This window comes from Martes martes, assembly GCF_963455335.1.
Source record: "Martes martes genome assembly, chromosome: 9".
Taxonomy (NCBI): domain Eukaryota; kingdom Metazoa; phylum Chordata; class Mammalia; order Carnivora; family Mustelidae; genus Martes; species Martes martes.
This window is the reverse complement of record NC_137896.1, coordinates 39,905,999-39,922,290: the sequence shown is the minus strand read 5'-3', so window position 1 is coordinate 39,922,290 and position 16,292 is coordinate 39,905,999. Positions and strand designations below refer to the sequence as shown.

At 39.0% G+C, this 16,292-nt stretch overlaps 1 protein-coding gene across 3 annotated transcripts in view; it reads right to left on the bottom strand.

Moving 5' to 3' along the window:
* MACROD2 (mono-ADP ribosylhydrolase 2) overlaps positions 1 to 16,292 on the bottom strand; it is a 1,916,992-nt gene that overhangs the window by 62,509 nt on the left and 1,838,191 nt on the right. For all 3 annotated transcript variants that reach the window (XM_080814553.1, XM_080814554.1, XM_080814555.1), the window contains one exon: positions 4,472 to 4,549. In XM_080814553.1, the coding sequence (XP_080670679.1) occupies positions 4,472 to 4,549 (78 nt within the window). The remainder of the gene's footprint in view (positions 1 to 4,471; positions 4,550 to 16,292) is intronic.

Genomic DNA, 16,292 nt, shown 5'->3' with positions numbered 1-16,292 from the left:
ATTTGTGATTATCATCAAAATTTTCAAAGGTATTCTTTTTTTTTTTTTAAAGATTTTATTTATTTATTTGTCAGAGAGAGAGAGAGAGAGAGTGAGCACAGGCAGACAGAGTGGCAGAGGGAGAAGCAGGCTCCCTGTGGAGCAAGGAGCCCGATGTGGGACTCGACCCCAGGACGCTGGGATCATGACCTGAGCCGAAGGCAGCCGCTCAACCAACTGAGCCACCCAGGCGTCCCTTCAAAGGTATTCTTAACCCTAACTTACATTGTCAGAATCTATAGCAGAGCAGGATTTTCAGTTTTTGAGTACCTTTATTGCAATCAGCATTTTGTGCAACCTTCCCTGCTCCCCACCATAATCTTTGCTTTATAAACTCTGACATTGATACTTCCATCCTTTTCTCTCCCTCCTTCTCTGCCTTTCTTCCTTCCTCTTTTAACTATTCTCTAAAAATGCAACAAAATATAGGAAAGTGCACCAACAACATAGAGAGTTCAGTTAAATACCCAAAAGCAAATAGAAAAACTATATATTCTTATAGAAACTGGATATCCATCCAGTCCAGAAACCCAGCTCATGGGCCAATCAGAACCTCCTCCCTAATCACCAAAATTTAATCAGCACCCTAACTCAGAGTAATCACTACCTAGATTTTCTTTATCATTTTGCCAACTCAAGCATGTCTTTCTAAATAGTATCATTATGTTTTCCTGCTTTTCAAACTTGATATAAGTGAGACTGTACAGTATATGTGCTTCTGTACCTTCTTTAATTTAACATTATCCAAGTTTGAGCCTGTAATTTTAGTTTGCAGTTTCCAATGAGACATCGGCTTCCTCTTTCTATCTATTCCTCTGTATGCATGTTGACTTTTCCCTCTGATTGTTTTTCAATTTTTTCCGTTTATCACTGAATTGAGTAAGTTGATGACAATGGGCTTAGTTATAATTTATGTTTCTTGTGCTTCGGGGTCATAGAACTTCTTGAATATATGGGCTCACAGTTTTCATCAAAGTTTTGAAAATTTTCAATTATTTTTACTTCAAATATTTTTTCTGTCTCCCTTCCCATGCTTTGCCTTCAGAGAGTTCAGTTTATATATATGGGGCAAGGAATTACCTTTAAAGATCTTCCATAGCTCACTGATGACCTTTTCATTGTTCAATTGTTTATTCTCTCTGTGTTTCAATTTGGATAGTTTCTATTGTTACATCTTCAAATTTGCCAATCCTTTCTTCTGCAGTGACTAATCTGCCATTATTACCATCAAGTGCAGTTTTCATTTCAGACATTCAGTTTTTCATCTCTAGAAGTTCAATTTGGGTTATTTTATACCTTTAATGTCTCTAGTGTGGACAATCTCTCTTTTAACTTTCAGAAAATACAGAATATAATTATAACTTTTAACATTACACTATCTGTGCCATTAATTACACTATCCGTATGATTTCTTCTTCTTCTTCTTTTTTTTTTTTACATTTTATTTATTTATTTGACAGACAAAGATCACAAGTAGGCAGAGAGGTAGGCGGTGGCGGCGGGCGGGGGGGGGGGGGTGGGTGGGAAGCAAGCCCCCTGCTGAACAGAGAGCCCGATGCAGGTGGGATCAGGACCTGAGTCAAAGGCAGAGGCTTTAACCCACTGAGCCGCCCAGGTGCCCCTCATTTCTGAGTTGATTTATATTAATTGAGTTTTCTTCTCTTATGGGTCACATTTTCCTGCTTCTTGTCAAGAATTGGTATCATCAGTATTCATTTAGACTTACTGAATAGTTACCATTTACTTTGCTTTTAATTCTTTTCCTTCATATTTTTCCTTCTATCTGGGATCAATACCCTCCCACCGAAAGAAAACACCAACATTCTCTGTTGGTGAATTTTTCTTTTCTTTTTTTGGGGGGTCTGAAATATCCTTGATTAACTTTTATTCTTGAAACACACATTTTCCTTGAGTATAGAATTCTTGGTTGGCAACTATCGTGCTGTATTGTCTTATTATTTCCATTGTACTTATTAAAAGTCAGCTATAGTCTAACTGTTTAAAGATTGCTTTTTAGATGTTCTGTTTATCTTTGATTTTCAGCAGTTGTACAATGATGGACATACTTGTGGATTTATTTTTCTTGGGGTTCAAAGGGCTTTGGAACACATGGCCTGATATCCTTCATCAGCATAGGACATTTCTCAGCATCATTTCCTGAAATATTTTTTCTGCCCAATTCTATCTTTCCTTTCTGTCTGGGACTCCAATTACATTTGTTATAGACTTTATCATTTTTTCCTTTATATTTGTTCCCTTTCTTTAGTGTTTGCTGTCCTTTTTTATCTCTCTACTATTTTTTTTTTATATATTCTTATGACCTAACTTCTAGTGCACAAATTCTCTTTCATCTGTGTCTAAAACATAGTCAAACCATGAATCTATTCATTGAATTCTTCATTTAAGTTATGGCATCTTTCACATCTAGATTTTCTTTTCTTTTTCATTTCTTTTTTTTTTTTTAAGATTTTATTTATATATTTGACAGAGAGAGAGAGAGAGAGCATGAGTGGGGGGCAGGGGTAGAGGGAGAGGGAGAAGCAGACTCTCTGCTGAGCAGGGAGCCTGACACAGAGCTTGATCCCAGGACCCTGAGATCATGACCTGAGCAGAAGGCAGATACTTAACCAACTGAGCCACCCAGTGCCCCTTTCTTTTCTTTTGTGTTGTTTTGTTTTGAATTTCTATTTTGCAGCTAATTTTTGTAATCTTGTCTTTATCCCCCATAATAGTCAACAAAATTATTTTATATATTATGTGTATAACTCTAATATTTTTAGCCCAAATGGCCTGTTTCTCTTGATTGTTTTTATATTTCCTTGTTTCATTTTTTCTGGCTATTTTTCTCTGTGTGCTGGACATGCTGGAAATTATGTTAAAAACTCATTTTTGTAAATGGTTTGAAACCCACAACACTCTTTTTTAACTTAGTAAATGTTTTACATTTGTTTTTCTCAGGTGCCAGTAGGGACTAGCAATCTGGGTTGATCTTAATTTAATTTGAGGATTGAGAAGATTCAAAGCTGGGCAACAGTCTTTCAGAAAACTGGTCTCCTGCTGGTTCATTCTTTCTGCTAGGATACATATCTTTAGGGTTTCAACACAAAGACGGGGGTGGGGGGGTGGGGGGGTAGGGGGTGGTTAGCATGGTCCCTTGCCCTTTTCAATGGGACTCTGGATGGATACCTTTTACAGAATCAGCAAATGACTTAAGATAAAAACAGCTTCAAGTTCTGAATTCACATCTCTGGATATCTGTTTTCTCCCAGAATGTAGCCTGAAAATTCTTCATTATCTTGTTAGCTCTTTGATGGCTATAAACAGACTCCATAAATTTTTGTTTTTGTTTTTGGTGTAGTTTTTCTAGTTATCTTCAAGGAGAGTAATGGTTTAAGTTATCTAGACTTTCATTGCTGAAAGCAGGAGACTCTCCTCTTTCTTTCTCATTTTAAAACAACATATATTTTTCAAAGATAAAAGCAAACATTTAATTAAGATATTCCGATACTAATTTTGAAGCAATTATTTCAACATTTTCATACATTTAATGAGTCTCTTATCACACATTCTTTTCCAAGTGTGCCTTTCTCAGTCTTGACTTTTTCCTTCCTTTCTATATTTATTGTTTTTGCACAGGATTTCTGTTAGTTTATTCAGGAAGGATACTTGGGTGGTATATTTTCTTAATCTATGTATCCCTGAGAAAATATTACTCCTGACTTCATGTATGAGTAATAACTTCACTAAATATAGAAACTGTGTCCTTTAGAGCAATGGAAATGGTATTCCATTTCATCTAGTATTTAGAATTGTGGAAGAAGCAAGCAAGCTAAGGCTAATCTGATTTTGCTGATTTTGTTTGCAACCTGGTTTTCCTATATGCTTTATAAGCCTTTCTTTATCACTGATCTTCAGAAAGTCCATGAGGCTTTGTAGATTTCTGTTCCTGTTTGAGTTTTCAGTACCTTTGTCTATAAATACATGTACTCTTGTGTTTCGGGTGGAGAAACTGGTTTACATTAGGAAAACTATTTTTCTGTTATTTGTCTAAAGATTGTTTCATTTCTGTTTGTTCTAGTCTCTCTTCTTTGTATTCCAAGGATATGTAGATTTAATCACCTAGCTCTATTGTCCAAATGAGTCCCATTTTTCTCATTATTATCGCTTCTTCATTTCTGTAGTTGCAAACCCAATGCCCGTAGAGTTTAGGCAGGTAACAAAAATAAAGTCAGCCTGGTACAAAAATAGTAAGTGATGAGGATTGTGGAGAGCAAATTTCCTTTCTAAACTTGGCAGCTACCAGTCACTTGACAGTCATAGCTAATAAAATATTACCAGATACCATTTTTTCCCAGAAAAACTAAAATCTGTTTTTTTAAATATAATGTTTCTCAGAAGAAGAAAACAAATAAAAAAGGACCTCACAACTTACCATTAGGTTGATCTTGGTCACACACAGAATGATCTGTCACTTCATTGTCTTTTACAATATTGTCGTCCTTTGCAGAATCTGCCACAACAAATAAGCAAAACCTCTAGTCAGCACTTTTAACTGGGAAACAGAGCAGCTGCCAGCACTGTCATGATATATCTATCTTTGGGGCATGGAATTTATTATTTTTAGAAAATACCCTTAGAATACTTAAATATTTTTTATCAATAACTAAGCTATTCCTAAAGTACTGCAGAGGAGGTCTTGTACAAAGTTTACAAAGGTAAGGATGATAGAAATTTGGTTGGGTTATCTTTTTGCAACAAAGAAGAAAATATAAGCAGGCTTTATGCATTAGTGAAAGTCCTTGGAGAATTGTGCAAAAGGATATGAAAGGAAGGCAAAATAGAGGAGATTAAAGGAATATCAATTTTAATGTTAATGCGTCCATTACTGCAATTGTTCATATATGGGAGCCTTGAGTCCTTGAAAGAGCCAGATGTAGAGCTTTGAAATCCAGTTGTAATTAAGTTCATCTTCCTGAGGAACACTACCAGTAGAACAATAGCAAAGGGGAATGCAAACCTTCTGTTCTTTAAATGTGAAATCAGTATAAGTTCATGGTATTTTTTTGCTACAGGATATACTTGCAGGAAATAATGTGGCCAAATAGGTTTCAGTGACCATGGACTCTTGCAGGACTACACAGGATTCCTCGTTGGTTTTTGAGGGCTCTCTGTAGGCTCTTTAGAAAGCCATCAGAAAGCACATGTGGGTCAGTGGGAAGACAGAAAATGGGCCTTTCATTCATTCCAGAAGTATTTATTAAGGGCCAACCCTATGCCAGATACTTCTTGAGGCTGGGGAGTCAATAGTGATTGACTCTGCCCTCATAGAGGTTACAATCTAGGGGATATTTTTCATGCAGCTGTAAGTGTGGTAATCTAAAGATATCTAAAAGCCATGACCTAATATGGTATGCATATGGCCACGGAGCACACCGAGGATGGCGGACTGAGACTCCCATTCCAAATGGGTTCTCTGCTGAGTTCACGTTGCTCCACTGAGTGTCACTGTGAACAGAGCTGAACAGATGGAGTCGCAAATCCTTCTTTCTTTGTTTCCTTATTCCTTTTCCCTCTCTCCCTCCCCTGACTAGGAGATCGTTTTAAACAATGCAGTTTGGAATATTATGAGAAAGTTTGTTTCTTGAACCTGCCACAAGCAACGTTTGATGGACAAGTGAGAAACCTGGGTAGTTAACATATGATTCAAATTTAATAACCAGTGAAGCAAGCATACACCCAAAGTGTATGATTTTAATTAACTGCAAATAATTCCCCCAAGGCAAATGTTTAATTATCTGCACAGCTTCTTATTTCTTTCTGAGACTGACAATAAGTTTCAAAGTCCAAATTTGGAAGCAAAACTGAGCATAGACACATTTTCCAAACTGTTCTCTCACTCTAGTCAAATTGTTTTAAACCAGTTCCCATTAAAATATGCCTTTTTAAATTTTGGCTCTAACATGTGGATTTAAAAAAACAAAAACAACAAACCTTGAATACTTTTGTCCACATTAACACTGAAAGTGAACAATGATTTTAAAAAGGTACTATATGAGTCAGGCTCAATTTTAATTTTGAAAATTTTACTTATTTATAGAGAATGGCATCATTTGATATGCAGGCTTGGGCAATACTCATTTCTCTCAACATTAATGTTTTAAGATTATCCAAGATTTTGCATGTAATTAAAATGTGTTCATTTACACTCAACAATAATTCACTATGCTTTATAATTTACATAAACATTATGTTCCATGCATCAAATATTCCATAAAAAATGTCTTTTAAAAAGTGATTTACTTTGAGTTTATGCGTTTATGGTCTAATGATTCACATAAGATGGGTGAAAATACTTGAAAAATTAATCTCTGGACTGTCACCAAAATCTGTCTTTCTAGCAAATTAATTGACCCTTCAGTTTCAATTTCCTTGGAGAGTTGTTTTAACATTGCTAAGGTGCCTTCAGATCTTATGTGTTCTAATCTATATATAATGTTTTGTTGAATCTAAGACATCATCAATTGTCATTTTCACTATTAACTTCGTGTAGGTAGGAAAAAAAATGCTACCAAATGAACTGTAACACACTACTAATTTAAGAATGTGTCCTAATTTTAGAAATAAAATCTACAAAGGACTATATATATATCCTAGATATATAATGTTTGAGCACATTCTCTGTGGACACAAATACATGTCTTTCTGTGATGCCAAGTATTTCCTATCAACCTGACCCATCACCAAACCCAGAAGTTGCTTTTGTTTTGTATTTGAAATGGTTCCACTTGCATATACAGCAATAAAACAGGATAAAAGCTAGAAGCTCATGACAGCATCCACACATGACCATGTGGCTATGAGATTGTTTCCATTGAAGTTTCTCTCTTTTCAAAGGGCTCTTTGAATTCCTAGTCACATGAACTTTGGCAAGACTGGATATGGTCCTGAATGTTTTAAATCATAGATCTTATTATGTTAGACTTAGTTGCGGGTTTGAAATGACAGTGGAGCTTTTCTGACTAGGAGGCGATGAACACTGCACTGCATATATATATATACATATATATATCATTATTCATAAGAAAGAACACATATTGAGTATATATGGTCACTAAAAGAGCTTATTTTTTCTTTGTAAGTTCTGTAAACTACCGTGAAAAATATAGTTGTATATACTAAATTCTTGCAGCCCCTCAAATTCGTATTTTATTTAATTCTAGAATTTATCATTTGGTAATATTCAAAAAATGTAAAGGACTTACCACCTAATTCTGAGATTCAGTCAATGTTATTTTAATAGCAGAGAACTGGAATTAAATATATATGCAGACTGTGACTTTCAAAATCTTTAAGGTCAATGTTCTATTAGAAAATTTTTTCAAATGCAATTAAGTCAAATGTTTGAGCCAAAGTTCTAAAGATAGATTATCTTTTAAGATTAACAAGAATAAAAAAGAAATACTTCCATACAGTAAAAAAAAAATTTCCTCATTTAGAAAGTTGAAAAAGGTTTAAGAGTAGTTAAAATAGATTAAAATTTTAAAAAACATAAAACAAATTCTAAAAAGCAGGTCATTTTTAAAGTAGTCAATTACACCATGTCTATATAAAACAGTACAAGTATAGATTGAAGATGTGATGATAAGCAATGAAACTACTGCCTTTTTAAAAAAGATTTTATTTATTTATTTGACAGAGAAAGAGATCACAAGTAGGCAGAGAGTCAGGCAGAAGCAGGCTCCCTGCTGAGCAGAGAGCCCAATGTGGGGCTCCATCTCAGGACCCTGAGATCATGACCTGAGCCGAAGGCAGAGGCTTAACACACTGAGCCACCCAGGTGCCCCACTATTGCATTTTTAATAAACATCTAAACTGTAAATCAAAATAGGTACTATCTCTTTTGAAAATGTCCCCTTACAATAAAAGTTCTTAACCTTAATTAAGAACTTAGTTCTTAACTCCTAAATATATTCTAGAGGAATAAATTGATGTGTAAAATGTGTACATATATTGTCATGTTCACTTATTTAGAAGGAGATAGTTTCCATCATGTTTTCATAGGGACTCATGACCCTGACAAGACTAAAAATAACTAGAATATTTATATCTTAATGCCAGTGAAACAGCCATTTTACAAAGGTTTTTAGGATTATGATTGAGAAGCAGCTACAGAATTTGATGCCCACTCCATGAATCCATCAATGACGGCACTTCTTGAATTCTTTTTTTTTTTTTTTTAAGGATTTATTTATTTGACACAGAGAGAGAGGGAGAGAGAGCACAAGTAGGTCGAGCGGCAGGCAGAGGGAGAAGGAGAAGCAGGCTCCCTGCTAAGCAGGGAGCCTGATGTGGGGCTCGATCCCAGGACCCTGGGATCATGACCTGAGCCGAAGGCAGCTCTTAACCAACTGAGTCACCCAGGCACCCCACTTCTTGAATCCTAAAGGTAGATCTGACTTGAGAAAAGAGCTAAAAACATATACAGATGTGTTTAACAAATGAAGAGGACAATCCAGCTGGTAAACAACATTTTGGACCAAAATTTGAAATGTCTATAAAGTATAAAACCGAACAGATGATTAACTGCCTTTGAAAATATTTTCAAGTCAGAGGATGTACAAAATCCATCTAGTAAGAAAGGTAATCCCGGACTACTATGGAGAGTTGCGGTAGGAGGTCACTTTGGTATAAAAGTTCCAAGGGGTCTGAACAAAATAAGTGTTATGTACAAATACCCATGCCTGAAATATTTGCTCCGTAGCCTGTAAACATTCATCCACGAGTCTCTTACCTTGCACAGAAACCACAATCACCTGGATTTCCTCTGGTTCTTGTAAACTGATTCGATTATACCAAGCAAAACATTTATCCTGGCCTGCTCATTTGAATCGCTGGTTTATTATGTGAAGCAATTAGAATAAAGTAGTTTTTCCTCCACCTGAGCAGTATGTTTATCCACCATAAACTAGCATCTCCACAGCCGATTATGGTCTCATTGAAGCTTTGCAGGGACTATTCCTCTATATAGGAGAAATGTATCCTGCAATACATTCATAGAGTATTCAGATGCCAATGATCTAAACTATGCTCAGTCCCAGTGCAGCTGGACATACAAGGCTGATCTATATTTACCTGTAAAGTTACCAGGTCCATAGGACAGGACATTGCCCTGAGCATTGGGAGGCCAGACTGAGCTGTGGTCGGTCATTTGTCTTCATTGTGCAATCATTAACCCCCATTAAAATGGGGCCAATTATTCCCAAAGTTCTAGAATGCAGCTACTAACCGTCTCTGAGGCAGGGCTGGGAAAACTACCACCATGTACCACTAACTTTGTTTCTATTAGAAAACACACACCAGATTCCAAACAGTAACTTGTGTAAACCAGCTAATTCCTACATTGGAGGGGTTATTTTTCTACAGGTTGTTACTGAAAATACAAGCAAATAAGAGGGTCAGTCATGATGGATGGATGCTGGCTTGGGGTTGTGACCCTAGATTCACAATACCAAGCTTAGTAACTCTAGGAAAACCCATTCACCTTACAATGTCTCAGTTTCTACACCTAGAAACTGAGGGTGTTGAGCTAGATAATCTCTCTAAGTACTTTTCAAGGCTAATCTGCTGATTTGTTCAAATTATCTCTTTGTTCTGACAACACCTCTCTGTAAACATTCAGCCTTCCCTCGTTATCTGCCTACCTCAGTTGGACTCTTCTCACTCTGAGATTTTTACTATTAATAAAATAAAGGTTAATGGTGGGGGAAGTAGTGCCGTGTGACATTGGTGCCACACTGGCCATCGTTAACTCTGTGACTCGATGAAGAGTCATCATAGTGTCTAATAGAACAGCTGGATATGAAGCCAGGCTGGACCATGATGGAAAAAGAAATGCTTAATTACCCTTTTCCATCAAGTTAATTTTTCCCCCTTGGCAATGTAAACAAAGACAAATCTGCTCTTGTTTCCAGTTGTCTGTGACCTGCTATCCTTGACCTCCATCCTTCCGATTCCTTTCTGATCTTGCCTCCCTTTCTTGCTAAGCCTTGCACGGCAGGATTTCTTGATATCCCCCCTCCCTTTTTTTTTTTTAATCTGACCAAACCACAGGCATGAAGAGTAGCTATGGTTCTAGGTAGACACTGACTTGTAATTCTATTAAAATGTTCATCTATAAATCAGGGAGTGTTTTATTTATACTTTTTAATTCAATGATAATGGAAAGTCTTTGACAGAACATTCCCTCTAGGAGAAATGATAAAGGCTTTCTGGACCCTAACTCTGGGCAGAGTCACAGACTGGCCATTACTTCTCAGTTATTTTATTTTGTGAAGAAGCTGAGGCAGTAGACAGAGTCTATCCCCGGATTCATAAATGCTTCAACTTCTGGGCTCAGGTTCTTTTTAGCCAGATGCTTGGGGAGTGTGGCTGGGATGCTGGGGACCCAACACTGCTGAGAGCCAGAGGAATTTCCTACGTTCCTAATGGACTGAGTCAAAACTCACCCTTTTGGAGCAGTCTTTTTTTGAGTCTTACTGCCCAAGTGATATAAAGGGACGTGTTTAGAGACTAACATAAGCATTTGGACCTTTCACGGGAGTTACCCGTTTTATGGGAACTTCAAAGACCTGGACGTCTTCTCCTTAGAACTTACTTGCTCCTCATATCTAGAAGGACCCACAAACCCAACCAAATGAAAATGGATGTACTTACTTTTCTCAGTTATTTTTTTCTTCAGTGTTCCCCTAGGCTACTGAATATAATGCTATAGGATGAATGGCCTCAGAGTGGTTCACTCTGTAGACCTACCACAAGCTAGTTTACCATTGTGTCTATTATTGGATGTTCAAATTAATCCCAATTTCCTGCCATTCTAAATAATCCTATGTTGTTGTGCTATTGGATGTCCCAATACTGGATTCACTCCACTCTTCTTTCTCTTATATCTTCCCAGCCCACGCCCACTGCTGAGGTCTAGAGAGTTTAGATCTCTCTATAGCTAAGCCTTGTGGTAGAAAATGCCCCACCAATATCCCACTGGGCTACTCCTGAGATCGCAGCAAATGGTTTCAGGAGATGGGCTCCTTTCTGAGACTCTGCCTGAGGGCATTCTTCGTTGGATGAACCAGAAGTATCCAACAGATAATACCCAGCTAGAGACTCCCCAAAGGATTCAGGAGATACGACCTGTTTCCTTACCTCTTTGGGAGACAATTCTGAATGTGCTCTATACTTCTTAGAGAAATAGAGTCCCAGTTCCCCTCATTCATGTACCCTCTTTTGGCTGTCCTCTCCCTCCCCATTCCTTACTGTGCTTCCTAGGACCACCTCTCAAATAAACCATTTGTCCCCATATGCTCGTCTGAGAATTTTGCTTTTGGAGACTCCAAACCAAGACAGCCAAGCTAGTCACTAACCTGTCTCCTACTACTCTGCAGCAAAAATGTAAGTGTTTACCTCATTCTGATTTATAGCTGTCTTGTGCCATGCTGCCTTTAATTAGGTAATGTTGGGGAAAGTGCCTGCCCCCTGACTAGGGAAAGTTGGGAAAAGAAGTTGACATGTCTGGCACCATATAATTCTAAAAGCTGGGTCACAGATGATTGGTGAGGGATTGGCCCTGGGTAGTCATCTGTGGGTTGGCCAACAGACCTAAGGGTGGTCTGTTAGGACACTTCCACCTTCCACGAGAGTTAATATTAGATTATGCTGAGAGGAATCCATTAGTTCTTTAGGAATGTATTAGTCTGGGAGCGTTTGAAGGTAAAATAGGCCACGTTTTAAAGCCTTGAGTGGTTTAAAGGCAGAGATTCACTGAAAGAGAAGGGAGGAAACACAAGCTGCTGACAGGGTAGAACAAAGAAGCATAATGAGTCACCTGGTGGCTTTAGAAGAGTAGAAAAGGGAAAGAAGGTAGTAAGCTTTTGATGCTCCTTGAGTGGACAGCTATTTGAGGAGTTACTGAGAACCTGGAGGAACTGCTTGAGCTGGTGTTGCCTCTGGAGGACCCAGTCCTTGGGGCTGCTGAAGTGGTTTACTTCCTTGCTGACTTTTGTTCCAACAGCAGTAACCCCAGGGTGTGTCACTTCTGCAGAACTTGGGAGAGTTGGGCCTCACTCCCTTTGTAGTTCTTGCAAGTTCGTTATCTAATTTTAACATGTACAGATACATCAAACATCTCTAAAGTGACTTTTACAAACGCTACTTTTAGAAGTATAGCATTCTTTTAGATCCATTTTTTAAAAACACTCACCTTTTTAGGTATTTCAAACATACAGCACCCTCATGAACCTTGTACACAGATTGAAAAATACTGAACCAAGAAACTTAGAGAAAGTTAAAGAGGGGAACAGCCTGGTTATGCAGAATAAAACAAGTTCAGTAAATTTCATTTTCTGATATGACCCTGGTGGGGGAAAAATCAGGTGACATCTGGTATTACAGGAAATGGGGTGTATAGAGGCATTGGTATGATGAAGGCAATGTTTTGCCTCATAAACTGAGAAAAATGTGTTAAAACAAAATACTGCAAAATGCGATTTTAAGAGGGTCTTGGGAAGTATACTAAGGATTCACTCAAAAGTGTTCTTTTTTATTTCCAGGAAGAAATAAATAATAAAACAATTTACTTTAATCTACTACTATTTTACACTAGATTTAACTATGAGTTCTAAAAATAATTTTAATAGATTTTTCTAATGTAATGACCAACCATATTAGTCTTCTTGGGCTGCCATAACAAAACACCAGAGACTGAGTGGCCTAAACAACAGAAATGTTTGTTTCTAGCTCTGGAGGCTAGAAGTCCAAGATCAAGGTATACTAACTGATTTCGTCTCAGATGGGGGCGCTCTTCCTGCTTTGCAGCAGACTGCCTTCTTAACTCTTGTTCTCACGTGGACCAGCGTGTGTGCAAATGGAAACTCAGAGATCTCTCTTTCTTCCTTTTCTTAAAAAGGCCACTGAGGGCTCCACCCTGGGGACCTACTCTAAACCCAGTTGTCTTCCAAAGACCCCATCTCCAAATACCATCATGCTGGAGGGGTAAGACTCCCCATAGGACATTTCTGTTTGGGGAAGACACAAGCATTCCCTCCATAACACTGACATGTGCATTTCTGTGTTTGGGTGACTTATTTAACTTCTTCTTTTTTTTTTTTTTAAGGTTTTAAGTAGTCTACACCCAACATGGAGCTTGAAACTACGACCCCAAGATCAAGAGTCACATGCTCCACTGACTGAGCAAGCCAGGCACCCCTTAAGTTTGAATGTGAGCTATTCAAGTTGATACCCCTGTTGCCCCTCAGAATTAAGTCTCAAAAGGGATGTGGAAAATGGAATCTTCCCTAAATGTTAGGTTCCCTTTCCCCATCCTAATTCTCTAGAGTTAATTTTCACTGATCCTTCAACTGTATCAAGGAGTCACAGTTTGGATGGCACAGATAAAGTCATGTTAAGGGAATCTGGGGTGATATCCAGAACAATAACTGGTATCGGACTCCCTAATTAGAATGGACATATCCACTGGGGCAGGGTCCTGGAGCCTGCTGGTGGGTCCCTGATAACAGGATGGCCATAAGAGTTCCTTGCAAAGAGGGGAGCTAATTCATGGCTTGCCAAACACCATGGAAATATGTTGGCATTTTAGAAGCATCTGAAGCAGTCCTAGAGGGAACTGGCAGACGATTAGTTCTGCTTATACTACAGAACTATAATGATAAGTTTCCAAAAACGATAGTGAGAGCAGGTTACTAACCAACAGTCTTTGATATCCTCATATTGGTGGGAAAAAATGAGAGGTAGCTTTATTGTTATAGACCAAAAGATCTACAGCGTAAGGACTGAATAACCCTCCAACACACATCTGTGGTCACTTCTTGTTTTGTGGCCTTACTTGATAAAACACCACTTGCAAACAGAATCAGAGCCAATGTCAGATTAGTAGTACATCTGTCTGAACACTGCATCCTATTCAGGCCAGTGTCACAATGCTGGCCCCTCTGCTATGCTCACATTCGGGTTCTACTGTTCCTTACATCACTGGTGAGGAAGACACATCTGATCGAGGCGACCGAGTGAGTAGCTGCAGCTAGTGGCCTGATGGCTCTCTGTGTTGTGAGATGTAAGGGGACATCTGTTCCAGAATAACCACTCTGTCGGTCATCGTTCCCACAGTAGCATGTCGTCCTTTTGGGACTTGAAACTTCTTCTTTTGGGGACTTCTAAAAATGCTGATCTTCTTGGAATGATCCTGCTTGAGGCCAGTTTGCTGTAATGACTTAATAATCAGATGGATCTGGGGGCACCTGGGTGGCTCAGTGGGTTAAGCATCTGACTCTTGTTTTCGGCTCAGGTCATGATTTCAGGGTCGTGAGATGGAGCCCCGTGTGGGGTTCTGCGCTCAGCGGGGAGTCCACTTGAGATTCTTCCCCTCTGCCCCTCCCCCTACTCTCTCTATCTTTCAAATACATAAATAAATCAATACAAAAATAATCAAATGTGTCTGATGTCAGCTGAGAATAAGAAGAGGTTGACACTGAGCAGAAACCAACAGTGGGGGAAGGACCTTAATGAAACGGGGGATGCAGGAGAGCCTTAGGGCAGCTTACATTTATCCTCAAGCTCAGACAAGTACAAAACAGGTCACTTTAAGGCGAAACCTCTGTTATTTAGGAGGTACAACGGTGGGGAGGCGGTTGCTGAATTACAGTGCATGCCGTTTCCATCACTGAACACTTCCAAAAAAGGTGTGTTCATGATTTTTGAGGGAAAAAAACCCTGGAATTGTCAACTTTTCATTGAAGATAAATAAAGAAAAGTGCAAAATTCATGAAGTACACAGCTTGCTGTATTGTCACAAACGGAACATCCTTGTGTAACCAGCACCAGCTCAAGATACACAACATACCCAGTTTCCTGGCAGCTCAGCTCATCCCCCCTTTCAACAATTCCCCTCCCCTCCAAAAATCACCACTCTGACTTGCGACAGCATTTATCTGTTGTCCCTGTTTTCAGACTTTATATAAATGGAACGGTACACAATACATGCTCTTCTCTGTCTGGTTTCCTTTGCTCCATATTACGTTGGTGAAATTCATTCATACGGTTGCTTAGGAAAGTGAATTTTAATTGCACTAGGAAGGCCGGCCAAGTCAATAGATCCTGCGGTGAATCTTACTGGAAGAGTGAAAATAATGTGCTTTTTTTCTTTTCAAATATCAAACATTCACTGCTTCCCCATACTTTGCCTTCAACTTATTTTTTCCTTAACCACAGCAGTTCTTAAGTATTAGTGTGCCCTGGGATCCCCCGGAGGGATTTTTAACACACAGGATGCTGGGTCCCTCTCCCAGGGCATCTGATGGTGTAGGTCTGGGGTGAGGCCTGAGAGATTGCTTTTCTAAGAACATCCCAGGTGATGCTGGTCCTGCGGCTCCAGGGACCACTCTTTAAGAACCGCCACTAAAACCTACTGCATTTGTGAACCAAAGCCCCATCTGCATGCATGTCTCCTCTGTAGCTAAGTCAGCTTGCACTCAGAGGAGGATTTTAAAAATAAGTATCCTCAGATGGACCACCCACAGATTTTCCATTGCAGGGAGAGCAAGCACCTCGTACGTGGTGAGGAAGGACAAAGCTCCGAGAGGGGCTGAGTCTGTGAGAGGCAGATCAACAGTGAAGCTGGGAGAGCCATTTCAGACACTTCCTTTTTAACAGCGGATATACTGGATCTTACTGCTAAAAATCCGAACCTCCTTGAAGCTTCACATATACCCAGAAAAATAAAAAATCAAACAAAGCAAAACAGAACAAAAACAAAAAACTTGCTGGAGTGTCAAGAAAGGCCCAGGTCATATCGCAGCTACTTGTATTAAATCCTACAGGCAAGAGCTCTTAAAGAATCAAGCTTCAAGGGGCGCCTGGGTGGCTCCGTGGGTTAAGCCTCTGCCTTCGGCTCAGGTCATCATCTCAGGGTCCTGGGATCAAGACCTGCATCGGGCTCTCAGCTCAGTGGGGAGCCTGCTTCCCCCTCTCCCTCTGCCAGCCTCTCTGCCTACTGTGATCTCTGTCTGTGAAATAAATAAATAAAATCTTAAAAGAAAAAAAAAAATCATGTTCAAGACTAAAGTGATAAGCCATCACTGCAACCTATTTCCTCACAAGCTAATTCTAGACACTGTCCAATACATTAGCCACCAGCCACATGTGGCCAGTGAGTCCTTGCAAGGTGGCAAGTCTGAATGACACGTTCT